This window comes from Pelodiscus sinensis, chromosome 13 (genome assembly GCF_052426305.1).
Source record: "Pelodiscus sinensis isolate ZL-2025 chromosome 13, ASM5242630v1, whole genome shotgun sequence".
Taxonomy (NCBI): Eukaryota; Metazoa; Chordata; order Testudines; family Trionychidae; genus Pelodiscus; species Pelodiscus sinensis.
In genome coordinates this window covers 3,567,688-3,588,530 of record NC_143064.1, presented here as the reverse complement: position 1 = coordinate 3,588,530, position 20,843 = coordinate 3,567,688, and the positions used below count along the sequence as shown (strand labels likewise).

Genomic DNA, 20,843 nt, shown 5'->3' with positions numbered 1-20,843 from the left:
ACAGCCACCATCTAAATAATCTTTAATTCAGACACATTTTTCTCCATTAACACGCCACTCTGGAATTTAGATGACAATAGATTACTTTTTCCAAGAGGGACTGCACTCTTCAAGTATTATTATGTTCTTCTGCTTAATAAGAAAAATAGTTTAAGTGCTACTTGAAGAAACCAACACTAAATTACAATACTTACAAGGTCTAAAGCTGATCCTCCACCCAAGTATTCCATTATTATCCATAACTTTGTGCCCTATAAATAAAGAAATATGGTGTGAAACTATGCACATAAAATGGTTTAACCATTGCAAAGAATAATTTTTACTGCACTGAAAAACAGTACCTTAAAATAAATTATCATATTAACATGTTGTACTTAAATAACATCACCCTCCCCACATGCAACAATCAAGTAACTACAAAGTCTCAGAGGGGGTGCTTGTTAGTCTGTAGCTGCAAAACCAACAAGGAGTCCTGTGGCACCTTAGAGACTAACAGATTTAGTAGGGCATAAGCTTTTGTGGATAAAACCCACTTCAATTCATCTGATGAAGGGGAAATTACAGAGGCAGGGTGTGTGTATACACCCCCCCCCCCCCCGAAAAAGTGACTTATCAAGTGTAGGAACTGTGCTAATGAGGCTAATCAAGTCACATCCACCCTGGCTTGATTAGCAATGTGGTTTAAATAAACAGGAAAACACTTAGTGACTTATGACAATAAAAGGACCGCACATTTTTTTCCAACACATCTACTTCAATACATTTCATTTAAGCATCACTTGGGTCAAAAACCACACACGGAATTGTAAGGATTGGGCATTTTTGCAACTCTGACATTGTTACTCTTACTCAGATTAGATTCAAGCAACGTGGGTTTGGTATACATTCAGTCAGTGCCCTGTATGACTAAGCCCATTCCACAGAAGCTGAGAGATTGAGCCAGCCCTGGAAAACGCTTGCAAACAGCAACAAGAGCTGGAGGTAGCTGCCAAATGCAGGTACCAGGAAGATACATACTAAATGGCAGCTTCAGAGGATCCAGTCATCTACAAAGCAAATGGGACCACAAAGCCTTCTGTGCTCCAATTTGTGGGGTCAGGTTTGGCCCAAATAAGATCTCTTAATCCTCAGCAGCTAAACATTATTGGTGCCATTTGAAACAGGCTCAACTAGAAAAAAAATATTCTTGTGCATTACGTGGCTACTGCTGCATGGCCTTCAACCAGAGACACACCAGTTGCTAAATAAGGCTGTGTCTACGCTACACCACTTTTAGCGACTGTGTAAATACTGTTTGTCCCGCTAGGAGCAAGCACTGTTTACACCCAATTACCAGGGCAGAAAGCTCTCGAAGAAGAGCACATCTCTTCCTACATGTCTCGATTAGGGATCTAATAGCGTAGTCAATTAACCGATTAGCAAAAGCTTCATAGAATCATAGAATCATAGAATAATAGGACTGGAAGGGACCTCGAGAGGTCATCGAGTCCAGCCCCCCGCCCTCAAGGCAGGATCAAGCTCCGTCTACACCATCCCTGACAGATGTCTATCTAACCTGTTCTTAAATATCTCCAGAGAGGGAGATTCCACCACCTCCCTTGGCAATTTATTCCAATATTTGACCACCCTGACAGTTAGGAATTTTTTCCTAATGTCCAATCTAAACCTCCCCTGCTGCACTTTAAGCCCATTACTCCTTGTCCTGTCCTCAGAAACCAAGAGGAACAAATTTTCGCCTTCCTCCTTGTGACACCCTTTTAGATATTTGAAAACCGCTATCATGTCCCCCCTTAATCTTCTTTTTTCCAAACTAAACAAGCCCAGTTCATGAAGCCTGGCTTCATAGGTCATGTTCTCTAGACCTTTAATCATTCTTGTCGCTCTTCTCTGTACCCTTTCCAATTTCTCCACATCTTTCTTGAAATGTGGCGCCCAGAACTGGACACAGTACTCCAGCTGAGGCCTAACTAGTGCAGAGTAGAGCGGCAGAATGACTTCACGAGTTTTGCTTACAACACACCTGTTGATACAACCTAGAATCATATTTGCTTTTTTTGCAACAGCATCACACTGTTGACTCATATTCAACTTGTGGTCCACTATGACCCCTAGATCCCTTTCCGCCATGCTCCTTCCTAGACAGTCGCTTCCCATCTTGTATGTATGGAACTGATTGTTCCTTCCTAAGTGGAGCACTTTGCATTTCTCTTTATTAAACCTCATCCTGTTTACCTCTGACCATTTCTCTAACTTGCTAAGGTCATTTTGAATTATGTCCCTATCCTCCAAAGAAGTCGCAACCCCACCCAGTTTGGTATCATCTGCAAACTTAATAAGAGTACTCTCTATCCCAATATCTACATCATTGATGAAGATATTGAATAGTACGGGTCCCAAAACAGACCCTTGAGGAACTCCACTTGTTATCCCTTTCCAGCAGGATTTAGAACCGTTAACAACAACTCTCTGACTACGGTTATCCAGCCAATTATGCACCCACCTTATCGTGGCCCTATCTAAGTTATATTTGCCTAGTTTATCAATAAGAATATCATGCGAGACCGTATCAAATGCCTTACTAAAGTCTAGGTATATGACATCCACCGCTTCTCCCTTATCCACAAGGCTCGTTATCTTATCAAAGAAAGCTATCAGATTAGTTTGGCATGACTTGTTCTTCACAAACCCATGCTGGCTATTCCCTATCACTTTATTACTTTCCAAGTGTTTGCATACGATTTCCTTAATTACCTGCTCCATTATCTTCCCTGGGACAGACGTTAAACTGACCGGTCTATAATTTCCTGGGTTGTTCTTATTCCCCTTTTTATAGATGGGCACAATATTTGCCCTTTTCCAGTCTTCTGGAATCTCCCCTGTCTGCCATGATTTTTCAAAGATCATAGCTAAAGGCTCAGATACCTCCTCTATCAGCTCCTTGAGTATCCTGGGATGCATTTCATCAGGACCTGGTGACTTGCTGACATCTAACTTTCCTAAGTGATTTTTAACTTGTTCTTTGTGTATCCTATCTTCTAAACTTACCCTCTCTCTGCTTGTATTCACTACGTTAGGCACACCTCCAGACTTCTCGGTGAAGACCGAAACAAAGAAGTCATTGAGCATCTCCGCCATTTCCAAGTTCCCTGTTACTGCTTCTCCCTCCTCGCTAAGCAGTGGGCCTACCCTGTCCTTGGTCTTCCTCTTGCTTTTAATGTATTTATAAAAGGTCTTCTTGTTTCCCTTTATGCCTGTAGCTAGTTTGATCTCATTTTGTGCCTTTGCCTTTCTAATCTTGCCCCTGCATTCGCGTGTTGCTTGCCTATATTCATCCTTTGTTAGTTGTCCTAGCTTCCATTTTTTATATGACTCCTTTTTTATTTTGAGATCATGCAAGATCTCCTTGTTAAGCCAAGCTGGTCTTTTGCCATATTTTCTATCTTTCCTACACAGCGGAATTGTTTGCTTTTGGGCCCTTAACAACGTCCCTTTGAAATACTTCCAACTCTCCTCAGTTGTTTTTCCCTTCAGTCTTGCTTCCCATGGGACCTTACCTACAAGTTCTCTGAGCTTATCAAAATCTGCCTTCCTGAAATCCATAACCTCAATTGTGCTGGTCTCCCTTCTACCTTTCCTTAAGATCATGAACTCTATTATTTCGTGATCACTGTCCCCTATACTGTCTTCCACTTTCAAGTTCTCAACTAGTTCCTCCCTATTTGTTAAAACCAAATCCAGAACAGCTTCTCCTCTGGTAGCTTTTTCAACCTTCTGAAACAGAAAGTTGTCTCCAATGCAGTCCAGAAACTTATTGGATAGCCTGTGCCTCGCTGTGTTAGTTTCCCAACATATGTCTGGATAGTTGAAGTCTCCCATCACCACCAAATCTTGGGCTTTGGATAGTTTTGTTAATTGTTTAAAAAAGGCCTCATCCACCTCTTCCACCTGGCTAGGTGGCCTGTAGTAGACTCCTAGCATGATATCACCTTCGTTTTTTACCCCTTTTAGCTTAACCCAGAGACTCTCTACACAGCTATCTCCTACGTTCATCTCCACTTCAGTCCAAGTGTGTACATTTTTAATATACAAGGCAACCCCTCCTCCCTTTTTTCCCTGTCTGTCCTTCCTGAGCAAGCCGTACCCTTCCATACCAATATTCCAATCATGCGTCCCATCCCACCAGGTTTCTGTAATACCAATGATATCATAGTTGTATTTATTGGTTAGCAATTCCAGTTCTTCCTGCTTATTACCCATACTTCTCGCATTTGTATATAGGCATCTAAGCTTATCCATTTATGCTACATACGACACATTTTCCACCCACCCCTTGCCAGTAAACTGCAGCTCTGCATTTCAAGTGCATTAGCAGCCAGGTGAGCAGGCAGCCTGACTCAGTTTCAGTTTGCACTAGGTCTGGGAGCTCAGCCCCCACCCTCCCAGAAAGAGGCTGCTGCCACCACCCCATGCTGCTGACTCAGCATCAGCGGCAGCAGCGCAGGGCGACAGGCAGCCGGTCCACGAGGGGAGCTGGTTATTAAACTGGCTCCCCTCGCAGACCAGCTCCTGCCTGGCACCCTGCGATGTTGCTTCTGATCCAGAGGCAGCAGCGCAGAATGGCAAGGTGCGCCTCAGGAGAGGCCAGAAGCACACGGGCTGATGGCCGCAGCCCTGGGGACTACAGAATAGTCTAGTAACCGGTAAGAATTGATTCAGTTAATCAACTATTCAATTAACAGATATTTAACATGCCTAGTCTATATAGCGCTTAGTGCATCTGAGACAATCCCACAGGAAAGTCACCCTGGAGCCCAATGAGGGGCTCCGCTAGCGTAATGCAAAGCAATCCTACATCCGCAGAAGACCTTAGACCAAGGTAAGTAATTGCTGAGGTCAAGTACAAGAATGCTGAGATGCATCTTTCAACTCTAGGGAACTTGCATCTCATCAAGCGAGCAGACCTCACCAGCACCTGCTGAAGGCCTGTTAAAGCCAGTGTGTGAATATAGGCAATAGCCTCAGGGGAGCCAACAGGACGGCCGGTGCCCTAAGCAGTGTGTGTCTGTGTGGAGGGGCGGGGCCTCGGGCAGAAGGCGCAGCTGGTGCACAGGCTGCAGGGTGCTCCCCCAGAGACTTGAAAGGGCCCAGGGCTCCAGCTGCCACAGTAGCAGCAGCCAGGAGCCCTGGGGCCTTTAGAATTGCTAATCGCTGGGCCTCAGGGCAACTGCCCCCTCCACTGCACCTTCCCCTTCCCCCCCAGCGGCAGGCCTGGACAGCCGAGAAATTCTTGTTATTTAATGTCTGGAGAGATCCCCAAATGACAGGACCCAGACCCTTCCGCTCTGGAGTCCCGGGCACAGTAACTCGGAAGTTCTTAAAACAATCACTTGTGGATGCGGACGTAGCCCGTAGCCCAGTGGTCACCAACCACTAGAGCAGGACCTACCGGGAGATCCTGGAGCCTCTGGCAGGGGATCCTGACCAGTTTGGCTGGGAGGCTCTCAAGCGCCAGCACTTCAAATGCCCTTCCCCCCACTGCCCTGCTGCTCCTGCTTGCTGTGTAGGGTGGGGGAGACAGAGGCAGGGGGCACTGATGTCACTCTTCACAGAGTAAGAGGGGGGCGGGGCCTCAGCCAAGAGGTGGGGCAGGGGCAGGGCAGGGGTACTTGGGTTTGAGGCAGATCTTGGACCGACAAATTCAAAAAGTGTACTTAAAAAGGTAGGAGACCGCTGTCTTAGTGTGTAGTTTCAGAAGAGAATCAGTTCACGTTAACAGTACCATCTGGATGTCAGGTCTACGAATATACAATTGCGAACACATATTACACCATCTTTTCCTTCATTTCCAAGAAGGCTCAAGTGTTAGCACAGGAGCCAATCCTATGAGCTGCAGATCTTGTAAAAACTCGGGGGGGGAGGGGAAGGGATGAGGAGTGGGGGGCGAAGAAAGATACCCCCTGCATTCTGACTGAAAAACTATGCCATTAGTAAGAAACAACAAAAATATGTCAATTTACAACATTCTAGTATGCTGAGTAGATCTCAAAGCCATTCCTTTATTAGCGCTAGCCCAATGCAGTTCCAGCTTATGGTATCATTACTTTCAAAAGCCTTTCTATGCTCTATCTAGGCTTTTCCCTTACTCCATTTCCTGAATATAGATAAACATGTAAAGGAAACCCAACAAGCAAATAAAGGTGCAGTTTTTGAATGCACCATGTTCAGTGACGGAACAGGGTACACTTTGTTAAGACATACTAAATTTAAAAAAACCCAGAATTTATGTTTCCAGTCTATTCCAATATTATGAGATCAGCAGGGAAGGGTTTGCTAATTTTAGCACTTTTCATAAAGCCCAACCTTGTAAGTTGGGAAAACCTTGCAATGAAGTCAAATTTCAGGCAAACACTGTGGTCTCACAGATACATTTGGAGGGATTTTACTATTATCTGAAAACACTGTATAGTGAAAATGAATAAAAGCTGTGTTTTTAAAATATGGTCTCAAAGTAATCTCTACTACCCAATATAACTGAGCATGTCTCATTTTCACCCTGGCATGCGAGACCCCTTTTTTCCAGCTATTTTAGGTCACGAAAATGTATAAATATAGAAAGCAGGCCTCAATTGTGCCTGGAGTCTCTGGGTGCTACAAGAAGTGTAAATAATAATGCCAAAAAGTTAGCCAGTACTAACTGCAGGTAACTTAGCACTGGTCTTAGTCTCGAGTAAAAATGAGTGTTAGCATAGAAGAAGTTATACAATCAAACCATGTGCTTTTTAAGTTTGCAGGCTGGTGAGGAGGAGAAACAGCCAATACTTTGTAGCCATCCAGCTCCAGAAAAGATTTCCATCTACAAAGATCAGACTGAAAATCAAGTGGTGGCACTCTTCTGAACATGGCCTGTTTGCATAGCTAAAAAGATGCATGTGGAGGCTTGCAGCTCTTACAGTCTATTACCCTTCTTCTCTTGCACATTTCGGTTAGAAGTCAACATTTAGAAGGACATTGGGATTGTTAGGCTTCAGGAAGAGACTCACTAAGAGGAAAGACACCTTTTTAGCTCTCTTCTCCACTGCCTTCAGATTCAGGCAGACTTCACTCCCTTGCTTTACACCGGGGTGGGGAGCCTCAGGCCTGGGGGCCAAATGCGCCCCCCCAGCTTGCCTAGATCTGGCCCCCAAGGCTCAGGGCTCCCCCACAACATTAAGAAGCCTGCACCAGTGCTCCAGCCTCTCCTCCTCCCTCCCCCATCCCCCCACAGGGCTGGAGCCCACAAAATCTACTAGCCTAGGCCCTGGTGTGTGACAGGAACGTGGGGAGCGTTTCTCCTTCTCAGCTGGGGGCCCTATCAGTGAGGGTTGGGTTTTTTCAAATGCTTATCCGATAGCCAACACTTGTTGACTAGCCGTTCCCCCTCCTACCCGCACCATCAGAAAGAAGCTTCAGGGGGTATCCGAGTTAGTCTGTCCAGGTAAACTGAAAAAACAACAAATCGTCTGGTAGCACTTTACAGTCTAACAAAACATGTCGATGGGCACATGAGCAATCATGGGCGCAGCCCGCTTGGGGCGTGGAGAGGAGGGGTGCTTCAAAGCGGCAGCTCCATGCGGCGCTGCCCACGGGAGGCCTCAGGCTGCATGCAGCTTTCAAAGCCTACTCCTTTGTCAGTGTCTGAAAACTGGATACAATTTCACCACAAGAGACACTAAAGGAAGTAGAGTTAATCTCATACTCATGATAGTTTTAAAGAGTAAAATTTCTCAGTGAAACAAGTTTAAAACCCAGACAAGGAGTACTCGTGGTGGTTACCTATTTTCAGTTAGATCTGCAAGCTGTGGACTATATGAAGTAAATTAATTCAGTAAAAAAGGAGGAGCTTATAGAGAAATTCTACCTACCCCCTAGCCCCTCCCCCCAAGTTTAAAATACACTAAGTCAAACGGTATGAATAAATACGCCCATTTTTGTTTCAGTTTCTGCTCAGCAGCAGAAAGTCTGGAAAAAGCTAATTGCAGCTAGCAAGATAAAACCAGCAGCCCCGTCAGAGGCTGGGCCACTCCCTTCCTGCCAGTCACAGATCTGGTTCTGCCTCTATAGCTGCAAAACACAAAAAACAAAACAAAACCGAAAAAGAAAATCCCCCCCAAAAACAACAATAAAAGAACAAAAGGCCACCACACTGTAAAGGAACCAATGCAGAAGATGCTTGTTTTGAAAAGCTTAAAATCTAGATACACAGAGGATAAGAGGTGTAAGGATTTTTTAAAAAACCCAATACTTAGTGCACATCTTTTTAATTTCACAATGTTTATGTTTTGTTTTTATGCAAAACTTAATTAACAGTCCAAATATGCTGTGTTTCAAGGGAATAACTATTTGCTGGCATGCCAAAATGATGTGCCGATTCAGTTTTAAGGCTCCTTTTGAAAAAGCCATTTAAGTCACATCGGTTTATTATAAACAACCACACAAGTCTGTGGCAGAGGGGGGAAAATTCAGTGTTTTCAAAGAAAAAGGGAACTCATCTGCAGTTAGTTCTCCCACCCTTAATCCCAGTCGCTCAGATTCAATTCCCTTTTTCCTATAGGGATAGAAATGACAGCCAGCCCATGAACTGTTAGGACACTTGCTTATCTCACTGACAACATTTTTCAAATAGCATGTAGGGATCAAGACCTGGCTTATATTACTGAACTAAGATGAACCAGTTAAAGTGGGAACAAAGCCAGTTTAAATGCATTTACTTTAGGAGTGTTCATTACATCGTTTTTAAAAACATTTCAGTTTCATCGGTGCAAGCTTTTAATAGAGACAATCCCAACATAAAAGAGGCTTCTAATCTCAAAAGTTTTCACCTTTAGAAAGGAATAGAATATTTACAAACAGAAACCATCTATTTCATAGGCATAATTTGAAAGAAGGCAGTCTGGCTAGAAAGATCCTACTCTCTAAGGGTACGTCTAGACTACATGCCTCTGTCGCCAGAGGCATGTAGATTAGGCTACCCGACATAGTAACATGAAGCGGCGATTTAAATAATCGCCGCTTCATTTAAATTTACATGGCTGCCGCGCTGAGCCGACAAACAGCTGATCAGCTGTTTGTCGGCTCAGCGCGGCAGCCATGTAAATTTAAATGAAGCGGCGATTATTTAAATCGCCGCTTCATTTTACTGTGTCGGGTAGCCTAATCTACATGCCTCTGGCGCCAGAGGCATGTAGTCTAGACGTACCCTAAGATTCTACTCGATACTTGTGTATTCAGAACTTTTACTAGTCAGAGATTAGATACACTATGGCATTGTTCTCTTTATTAAGGAACTCGGATAATGCTTAATTTAGTCCTTTTTTTCTAGATATAGAAGAAAACAGCAAGCTTGGAGATGAGGGGAATTCAACCTTTTAAGTCCTAAAACTCAAGATTCAAAATAAAACTTTTATTTGCAGGATTATTTCTGCTGATCACTGCATACAAAACAAATACAGTTTTCCTCAACATAGATTCTTGTGATTAAAAATATCCTTGCTTCACTGTTTTCCATTGAGCCAGTATTCCACCTCAGTTGCAACAAGAAATTTTAAAACATATTTATGTTGCTTTAAGGTTTGTCTAACCCTTTACATTTAAAATCCTTTTAGTTTACAACCTCAAAGATTTTACTATGCATCAGTTTCCTTGCATAGCTGTCCAACAAGTCAGAAAAGCACTCAGATTTTTCTGGAACAACAGCCATTGTTGGAATAAGACCATGATTTATAGCAGGTACCAAGTCATTAAAAAGGTATCAGCACAAAAGTTCCATTTCCTTCTAAATAACACCTATAATTACTAAAATTAAAAAAGTAACAAAAAAATGTACTCCATGCATTTGGCAACTCTTTTCTTCCACTACTTGATCTGAGGAAGTGGGTCTGGCCCACGAAAGCTCATCATCTAATAAACCATCTTGTTAGTCTTTAAAGTGCTACATAGTCCTGTATTTTGCTTCCGTTTCCTTAGGTAGTCAGTAACTTTGTTCAGCTGAAAAGATCCTTAGAATTCAGGAGTCAGCAAACCTATGGCTCACTTAGGAGCCAAATATGGCTCGCGGCTTGAGCTCAGTCCCCCCTCTCTGCAGTGGGGACCCCGTGCTGGTGATCCAGCATCACACCCCCCTCAAGAATGGGGCCAGTGCTGGCTTCCTGCGCTGGATGCGGGGGTGATGCACATTGAGCAAGCAGGCACTGGGTGGGTGTGGGGGGCGGGCAGCTAAGGTGGCAGTGGAGAAACCGGACTTTGGAGATGAGGAGAGGCTGGATTTCCTAAAGGAGCGGCACATGCGCTACTTCCAGCCTGCCGGTGGACCCTGCCCGAGAAATGCTCTTCCCTGGAGACCCCCAGATACTGGCTGAGCTACTCCTGCTCCCTCTCCCCTGGCCAGACACCCCCCCACACCCTGCTCTTGCTCCTGGCACCCTATCTCCCACCCAGATTCTGCACCCCCATCCCTATATCCCATTCACTGGACCCCTCCTTTTTGGGCCTCACCCCAGAGCCTATGGGGGGGACCCATAAAATCCACTAACCCTGAAGTGCCAGAGGAGTTAATCTGGCCTGAAGCCTTGAACCTCAGTCTTCCCTGTCCTTCCTTCCTACCCCCCACAGGGCTGGAGCATCAGGGGAGTGAGATGTCTCACTTGGGGGCCACATCAGTGAGGGTTGGAGGTTCCTGGAGGTTTGGCTCCCCCCCTTGGTTCTCACTTGTGCGGCCCCCAACTGATTTTCCTGTGGGATAGTGGCCCCGACCCAAAAAAGGTTTCCTGCCCCTGCCATAAAGACAATGGAGATTGCCTATCTCCTAGAACTGGAAGGGACCTTGAAAGGTCATTGAGTCCAGTCCCCTGCCTTCTCAGCAGGACCAAGTACCATCCCCGATGAATTTTTGCCCCAAATCCCTAAATGGCCTCCGCAAGGATTGAACTCACAACCCTGGGTTTAGCAGGCCAATGCTCAAACCACTGAGCTATCCTTCCCTGTGGGGGACAAACCTTGCATGTTGGACATAAGATTTTACTTTATTTAAAATTAAGCCTGGCCAACCAGCCCCCAGCTGAGGCCCAGCCCCCATCTGGCTGCAGCATCATGAGACTCCTGCACCCTCCCACACCCCAACCCTGAATCCACCATTCACGTGAACCCCCTGCCCTGAGCCCCTCATATCCCCAAATTCCTGCCCCTCCACATCTCCAGCCCCCACTATAAGATTGACAGAAGACAACCTGAATCTGTGCATGACGCTGGATTTGACCAGTTATGATATAAACTTCAAAGAAATGTGCGAAAAGATGCAGCAGAAGTCCCATTAAATAATGCCTGTGAGTACAAAGTTTCATTTATGCTGCTATTAATCATTATGTTAATTAATAATATTAAGTTGTATATCTTCAGTCATGCAACTGGACATTCTTAGATGGCTCTTTATTGACCTGAGCATCTGTTTTGAATTTGGTTTGAAAAGGCTGACGGCCCCGTTATAATTAGTAGTTGGGGAGCAACAAAACCTTTACTCCCCCCCCCCAAAAAAAACCCAAGCCATTATTTAAATGGCCCTATCCAAATTGTTTATGAAATGTGTTAACTTTAAAAGAAAATTAAATTGTAAGTGTCCCTTTAAGGTACCAGTCTATGACTGACATCTGTCTGACTCATCTAACTGAAGGAAGCGTTCAGTCAGTGAAGTCATGATCATGCTAGTCAAGCTGGATGAGAGAAATCCTTCTAGAGCACGTTCATAAAGGAATTTCTCAAGAAGCAGCTAGACAGTAGCTAAGTGACCAAAAAAAAAAAACCCCATACAATACAGGGAAGTTTATTTCCCCCCCCCCCCACACAGAGAATTTAGGAAGTCTGAAAAGCAATTATAAGGCTAGGATTAACCTTTAAAGACTTCAAAAATTACTGGGTGCTTATAGTAATGTCAAAACTGAAGGTACTCCTGCTGGAAAGGAAAAAGTTGCTGCAATAGTGGTTCTGTATTTGCTAGGAGTTTCTGGAATAAACACATGAAGTTAATTCCAGCCAAAGGTTTATAATTTCTAGAAGACTGAGGGAAGATTCCACTCTCCAAACCCCGCCGCCCCCCATAAGAAGAAGGTACTGACATGTGACTTGTTTAACAATGCCTAAGACAAGTTTGAGTTAGACCCTTCACAACTAATGCAACAATGATGGATTTGTTTACACTTAAAAAAAGGAGAGAGAGAGAGCAAGCACGCTCATGAATAAGTAATATAACTCATTTAGCTTTTTTATATTTGGGTATGCTGCTACCTACACTTTTAATAGCATTAGTACAAAAAGATACTTCTCCCCATCTCTCTGTACATCCATGTCTTACAAAACTGGCTCTTTAAAAGTAAATAATGTCTATGCTTTAGAATTCATGAAAACAATGCATCACAGAGATTTCTGTCAGGACTCAAAAGTAGAGAATTTTCACCAATACACTTCGCTTTCTCTGTTTGCTCTTCGGGGCAAACTTATGGCCTTTTGGGTGTGTCAGCCTCAGAAGACTAACTTTGACAGATTCACAGGTCACTAAGCTGAAAAATAAGCAGACGAGAGATTTCCCGAGATTTCCTCTAGTTTTTTTGTTTTTTTTTTAAACTTTGTGCACCATGTATAGGCAGTTCCAGTGATTTGCTGATGGTTACTTCCTGTCTCATGCACTAGCTGAAGACAGCACCTACACACTTCGCAGACACACACTTCTTAAAACCTTTACGAGTGGTAACACAGCAGAGCTTCTGAAACAGTTTGCTGACCAGGGCATCTCTTCTTCCTGAGCAAAGGCCAAACTGCTTGAAGAGAGAAGGGATGCATCTGAGAGAACCCCTACAGCAGTGGTCCCCAACCTTTTGAGGTTGTCGGGCGCCAGGGGGCATGGCCGTTCGCCCGTGGGGACACTTGTGCCCGGGGCCGGCGCTCCCCCCGCCCAGCGCCGCGCGCCCGGGGCCGGCGCTCCCCCCGCCCAGCGCCCGGTGCCAGGCCAGCCCCGAGCACCTGGCGGGCGCATCGAAATGCCCCCGCGGGCGCCATGGCGCCCGCGGGCACCGTGTTGGGGACCATGGCCCTACAGGGCCAGGAAAAGAATACTAGGGGCCAAGTGCAACAGTAGAGGCAGAAGAAATCCTCTGTCCAGCTCCCTTCACCAGAGCCAGAATCTATCCTGGTCTAAGTGAGACAGTAGAGTGCTCCGGTCTCAAAGTCAACTCCTGCAGCAAGAGTAGTCACGCAGACACAAGCATAGATGGGAACAGGAGCATCACTCTGAGATACTGAAAAAAAAGTGGGGAGGACCACAGGTGTTAATGTGACGGTGCTGCTTGCCAAGGGGAGACACCCATACACAACCTAAGACTACAGAGAAGGGCATGGGGAACCTCAGGCCTGGGAGCTGGATTCGGCCCTGGCTTGCCTGGATCCGGCCCCCGAAACTCAAGGCTCACCTCCTAGCATCGGGGAGCCCGTGCCTATTGAGGGACAGGAGTACACAGTCTACTAGCCTGGGCCCCACTAGGCTCTGGTGCGCAAGGGGAATGTGGGGAGTCTTTCCTGCTTAGTCAAGGGCCACCCACATTAGTGAGATTTGGGTGGGGTGTTTCTTTGGGGGGGGAGGAGCTTCTCACTTGTGTGTGGCCCCTAACTGATTTCTGTGGGTCAGCGACCCCTGATCCAAAAAACGTTCCCCACCTCTGCCCTAGCACAATTTTAACTTTGGCTTTAGCATATTCCAAAAAGATCCTTAAAAATAGACCACCACACAAAACCAACCAACCAGCCAAACTGGCAGCAGGACAGAAAACCTGACTTGAAAAAAGCCAGACAATACAATGTTGATATGGTGCTCTATCCACTGCCAGAAACTGCATTAGCTCTTTTCCCAAAAAATTCAAGTTGACAGGACAGTTGCTCCATTACTCTTGAATGTTGTTAATTTTGCTGCTTCCAATCGACAGGATAGGAATTTCTCGGAGAACATGGAGCAACGGTATACATTACCTTTAAATATGATCCATAGTATTTTGTTACATAAGGACTATCACACTGACTTAGGACAGTTATCTCTTGCTGTATGTCCTCTATTTCATCTTCCGCTTCCTCAAGGTCTATGATTTTTATAGCAACCACTTGCTGAGTTCGATTATCAATTCCTTTAAAGACTTCACCAAAGGAGCCTTTTCCAATGCGTTCTAGTTTTGTGAATAGTTCTTCTGGGTCTGCTCTGTGGTTCTATTAAAAAAGGGAAAAGAAAGATTGTAAACAAGTTGTTTTACTTATTGCCAAAGGAATAACCCACTCCCTCCCCATGCAAGCACTGGTAAAGTTATATGGCAGTGCTAACATTACTACATTATCACCAGATAATTCAGATAAACTTCTGCTCAGCTTGTACTTATAGATCGTGTATGTTGTGCAATAAACGCAAGGGCCTGATCATCAACTCCCATAAAGAACAGACAGGAAGGAGCAGGGCAGTCAGGAAAATTCCCCTGTGTGTAGGTGACCAAGAGTGAGAGTACGTCAGATTCAGAAAGATGGCAAGCCGCGTACTCTACTGATACTGAAAAACTGGGACAAAGTAAGCTTAGAGCAGAGGCAGGAAGTTGGCTCAGAAGAGCTAAATATTTACTAGCTACAATGTAGAGAGTACATCAGTAAATAGGAGTTGTTCAAACAACATGCAAGTTGTATTTAAACAAGACACACAACAATGTGCTGCAACAATGCTGCCTTTGACCAATCTGTATTCTGAATGGTAAAAAAATCCTTCAAAAGATTACTATTTTAGATCTTAGAAAAGGGCTGCAACATCACACTTCAGCTGATGCTTTTGATACAATTTACTTTTTACCAAAGGAATCCAGAACCTACACTGGATTTGTAAGGCAGTATATGAGGGCGATGCTCAATAACCATGTTACTCATTAATTTACAACACACTGCAGAAGAGAGTGGGTGGGCGGAGGTAAGCCTGAGTTAGACCACCACCTAAGAGATCAAAGCACATTTGTGGGCACGCTATTTCAGGTCAGACCTCACTCGCATGGTGACCAAAGTCTCTTCAGAGTACAGGACTGCGTAGAGGTTCGCGGAAGCGATAAAGCATGATTATGAACACAAAGCACAATCCAGGCTTTAGGTCTGAAAATTTATCCTGCCGACTTTGAACAGGCTTTGATGGCTAAGGCGGCAATTGCCAAGGGGCCCGGCTGATTTAAAAGAGCCGGGGGGGGGGGGAGGGGAGGCGCCTGGACACAGCCCGGCTGGGCTGCCAGCCGCCAAGGCAAGCTTCCTGACCGCTTTTCCTCTGTGAAGCTCCCCAAAGTGTCCCACAGTTCCTAAGGCCCCCTAGTAGGGGAGGGGATCCTCACTCAATGCCACATGCCCAGAGCACCCACTGCAGCACATGGGAGCTGCAGGGGTAGCGCCTACAGGCAAGCAGAGACCCTCCTGGACACCATGTCAACAGCTTTTGGGGGCTACCCAAGGTAAGCACTGACCCCCTAACCCACTCCCACACCCCGACCCCCTCCCAGGGCCTGATCCTTCACCTCCTCCTGCACTAAATCCCCTCTCAGAGCTTGCACGCCACGCCCCCTCCCATAACCCCTCTCCTGGCTCCAGCCTGGTGAAAATGAGAGAGGGTGGGAGAGCAAGCAGAGGGGGATACGTGTGTGGGGGGGTGTAGTGCTGTAAAGAATGGGTGTGGCAGGGGCACGGTAAGGGTGTCTGGGTTTGCAGGAGTAGATGGTTGACAATCCTACCAGGCAGGCTCGCAGTAGCGCTGGCATTGCAGGAGCAGCGCACCAGCAGCCTGCTGGACAGCCAGCACAAGACCACCCACCTGTCAGGCGGCATGGGCGTGGCTTGTGCACGCATAGGGACCCGATAGACTGTTCTGCCCAGAACTGCTGGCAGTAGGCCTGACATGAAAGTATTTAGCTGGGATCACGAAGCGGGGAGACTGTCTTTGGCAAGCACAGAAATTGCCATAGTGGATCACGCTCAGGGCCTGTCTATTATTATTCATTACCGCACAACCCAGTAGCCCTAGTCATGAACCCACCGTGTTAGGGGCTGAACAAACTCAGAAGATGGCCCCTGCTCCAAGTAACATCTAGTCCACCACCCTGTCTGACAGTGAGCAGCAGCACTCAGAGGGAGGTGAAAAAACCTGCAGTAGGCAGATGTCGGATAATCTGCCCCCACAACAGGTTTCTGCCTGGTCTGTAAGGATGCAACCAGGACAGTGAGACTCATGCTAGCGGAGTGCAAGCTAGCATGCTAACAAGAGCTGTGCAGATTTTGTAGGATCAGTGGAGGCTCAAGAGCGCCACCCGAGCTCACGCCCATCCCAAGCTCTAGGTCCAAGCGTGGGTGGCTAGCCAGGGCCTCTGCCAATGCCACAACATCCACATCATGATTTTCCGCTTGCCAGTGCAAGCCACATGAACACAAGCTTGTTTACCTGGGTTGGGGGGCTCACCTGCAGCGGTAGTGTGAACAGAAGCCGATTTCCAACTACTAGGGTAAGACCGAAAGCAGGAGATTTAATGGCAAAACTTTTGGAAGGGATGCTAATGACAACTGTGGATATGTGTAATATCCCCATAAATATGTTCAAACCCTTTTTGAATCTTGCTACATTCCTGGTTCACTTTTTAGTGCAGTGTTTCCAAAGTCCAATGTCTCCCAGTGCATGTTTTTTATCAGTTATCAGAATACTATAATATGGAGAACGCAAAGGTGAAAGGAGGCCCCATTTCTTCCAACTCAAAACCTCTTTAGGTGTGAATATCACATCACCCTTGTTGCAGAAGAAACCCTAAACCAGAGAGCAAGAATGAAGGTGCCAACGTGGAAAATGCTCTGGACAAGCGGCGCATCGAGACCTTGGCTTGTTGTTCGCTCACACTAGTGTCACTTTTACCCCTTTTACTTGGTGCCATCTCCATTTCTGCACCAAGGCACCATCCTCCTTTCATTCACATGCCTCCTGAAAAACTTACTTCTTCAAAGCCTGTCAACACTAATCCATGGCTCGCAGACAGGTGAATCGAAAACGTAGAGAGAAAACTAGAGCGAGTAAAAGGCATTTACATATACATTCCGCTAACAGCATCAAAACCTCACGTGCCCAGTCACCGCTGCTGAAGATGCCCATAATCCCTATTCCAATGGAAACTGTTCTGTTTGTCTCCCCATTGCACATCATTATTTGTTCTTGTCAGTATGGTAAAACACATAGGTGAACCACAGTAACTAGTTCCATGCTGGAATAACCTCTCTGTTTGGTATGTTCAAATACAAACAGTGGCATTCTCGTTGACAGACCGATTTAATTTGGCAATTACCATGTATTTTTGTAGAGCCCTGGCTTTGAGTGAGCTAGTGCAGTGCACTCCTGCCAGCCCAGAGACTGGTGACATGAGAAATGAACTACATTTTGTTTTTAACAAAGGAACCGGAACACGTTAGCTTTCCATGTGGTTTGGTTTTTGCTATAGCTCCCCATTAACTTTTTTTCCCTTCCCTGAACTCTCTTCACTTGTTTTCCTGGTTGTAGCAGGAACACAAAGGGAGAAGAGGAGCCTCAGAAGGAAAAGTGCCAATAGCAGGAGCTGGGATCTTCCTTCACTTGCATAGCAGGAGGCAGAGACAATAGTGGGAGAAGGCATCAAGCCACCTTGAAGGCATTTCACTGTAAGAGAAGCACTTCAAAGTGCCATAGTCCCTACCATAGGAGCACAGCTGTGCACAGTCTGCTCCATGCAATTGAGTCTAATGGATCTTGGATAATTTAGATGAAAAAGGCTCTGGTGTCTGCCCAGTACCCAGACAGGCAGGTGCCAATGAGTATAAAGCTACCCAGATTCTAAGATGAAAGGATCAAGAAGAATGAATTGCCGACTCATCTCTAGCAGCGAACACTGGAGGTCAAGGCAAGCCAGCAATCTTATTTCACCGTTCACAATGCAAATGTGCTCTATTTTATACTTAAGGTTCTATTCATATTTCTGTTTCTAGGGGCTAATGTCTAAGCTACAAAAGATGTGTTTTTCACAGGAATATCTGAGTCTCATTTGCTTGCGTTGTACTCCAGTAACTCAAAGGCAGCTTTTGGCAGACGATCGCTCTCATGTAAATACTTAGATATTTTGTAGGAATAGAGTTAACATAGCAAGTTTTAGAATCTGAAAGAGAAAGGAAATAGCACAAGCCTCAGAGCAATTTGCACAAGTTTTCTTTTGCCCACGAGAGAATGGCTGATAGCAAGTCCTTTACAGTGGCAAAAGCCATTTCTCTGACTCCACCAGCTGGAAGGAGACCCAACATAGAGTTCAAACAGAACTCTAGCACACAACATAACTAGACGTATTTAAAAAGATTCACCAGATGTCCAAGATCCCTAGTGTGGACACTACTTTAGAAGTTAGAGAGATTCCCACCAGTGCAACTTCAGGTTCATCCAAACAGACAGCAGATTAACTCCTTCTATAATAAAGCAGTCTTCACAAGTCACTGCACCTCTATACTTCCACTTCCTGTCTGTAAAACCATGCTGACCTCTTCTGTGACCCAGGGAGGGAAAACGCTGCATACATATTACCAACTCCTGACTTCATATCCAATTCCAACTACTTGCCTGGGCTGAACCGCTGTCAGATAATCTCTGCCATCCAGATCTGTGCTGCAATTACATACCAAGAGTCCCAGTCTTGCGTTATGATCCACACAGGTGAAGCAAAAGGTGAATGGGGCTCTGTGGGGGTGGAACAGTACACCCCACTGACCAAAATGCAGGATTGGGGTCTCCATCCCCCCCTAAGGCATTCAACTGCAGAATCTGATAAAACAGAGACCGAGCTGGGGGCACCTAGGCCATAGAATCATAGAATAATAGGACTGGAAGGGACCTCGAGAGGTCATCGAGTCCAGCCCCCCGCCCTCAAGGCAGGACCAAGCTCCATCTACACCATCCCTGACAGATGTCTATCTAACCTGTTCTTAAATACCTCCAGAGAGGGAGATTCCACCACCTCCCTTGGCAATCTATTCCAATATTTGACCACCCTGACAGTTAGGAATTTTTTCCTAATGTCCAATCTAAACCTCCCCTGCTGCACTTTAAGCCCATTACTCCTTGTCCTGTCCTCAGAAACCAAGAGGAACAAATTTTCTCCTTCCTCCTTGTGACACCCTTTTAGATATTTGAAAACCGCTATCATGTCCCCCCCTTAATCTTCTTTTTTCCAAACTAAACAAGCCCAGTTCATGAAGCCTGGCTTCATAGGTCATGTTCTCTAAACCTTTAATCATTCTTGTCGCTCTTCTCTGTACCCTTTCCAATTTCTCCACATCTTTCTTGAAATGTGGTGCCCAGAACTGGACACAGTGCTCCAGCTGAGGCCTAACTAGTGCAGAGTAGAGCGGCAGAATGACTTCACGAGTTTTGCTTACAACACACCTGTTGATACAACCTAGAATCATATTTGCTTTTTTTGCAACAGCATCACACTGTTGACTCATATTCAACTTGTGATCCACTATGACCCCTAGATCTCTTTCTGCCATGCTCCTTCCTAGACAGTCGCTTCCCATCTTGTATGTATGGAACTGATTGTTCCTTCCTAAGTGGAGCACTTTGCATTTCTCTTTATTAAACCTCATCCTGTTTACCTCTGACCATTTCTCTAACTTGCTAAGGTCATTTTGAATTATGTCCCTATCCTCCAAAGAAGTTGCAACCCCACCCAGTTTGGTATCATCTGCAAACTTAATAAGCGTACTCTCTATCCCAATATCTACATCATTGATGAAGATATTGAACAGTACGGGTCCCAAAACAGACCCTTGAGGAACTCCACTTGTTATCCCTTTCCAGCAGGATTTAGAACCGTTAACAACCACTCTCTGACTACGGTTATCCAGCCAATTATGCACCCACCTTATCGTGGTCCTATCTAAGTTATATTTGCCTAGTTTATCAATAAGAATATCATGCGAGACCGTATCAAATGCCTTACTAAAGTCTAGGTATATGACATCCACCGCTTCTCCCTTATCCACAAGGCTCGTTATCCTATCAAAGAAAGCTATCAGATTAGTTTGGCATGACTTGTTCTTCACAAACCCATGCTGGCTATTCCCTATCACTTTATTACCTTCCAAGTGTTTGCATATGATTTCCTTAATTACCTGCTCCATTATCTTCCCTGGGACAGACTAAACTGACCGGTCTGTAGTTTCCTGGGTTGTTCTTATTCCCCAGCGACATGAAGAATACTTATTCAATGCCCTCACAAAAGGAGAGAACAAAAATCCTCTTCAACATCAGCACCACCCCAAAAAAGACAGAAGCTAATCTTCCTGAAACTCCCCTGGCCCTTTCCCAGTTCTCTGTGAGCATCGCTGGCTGTTTTCCCCTTTCCTCAGTATGGTTCTGCTACTACAAAGACAGATAATTCACTCTGCGGGTGAAGCAATTCAAAAACTTCCAATCATGTGGAATACTTGGCTATTACTATGCAAAGACAAGCTGGATTAACAAGGCTACAAGCCACCATCTGGAACAGTTCAGCTGAGCCTCACTTTGCATTTGCCAGGGCTGAAGCGAAGAAGTCCTTCCTTCGCCTCCAGTACAGTCATGGCATAAAACTTCCAATATTTCTCCATCACAACCACTCAGACTCTGAATATGACTTCCTTCCACGGGCACACCAGCTGCCTTCCCATGCGTATTATGGTCAGGTCACCTGCATACTATGGTAATCTGTGAGGATGAAATAGGGAAGTGA

At 45.4% G+C, this 20,843-nt stretch overlaps 1 protein-coding gene across 2 annotated transcripts in view; it reads right to left on the bottom strand.

The window, feature by feature from the left end:
- Window positions 1–20,843, bottom strand: part of STK26 (serine/threonine kinase 26) — a 58,428-nt gene that overhangs the window by 10,821 nt on the left and 26,764 nt on the right. For both annotated transcript variants that reach the window (XM_075941152.2, XM_006135315.5), the window contains exons 2-3: window positions 14,044–14,274; window positions 195–251 (exon numbers count right to left, since the gene is read on the bottom strand). In XM_075941152.2, the coding sequence (XP_075797267.1) occupies window positions 195–251; window positions 14,044–14,274 (288 nt within the window). The remainder of the gene's footprint in view (window positions 1–194; window positions 252–14,043; window positions 14,275–20,843) is intronic.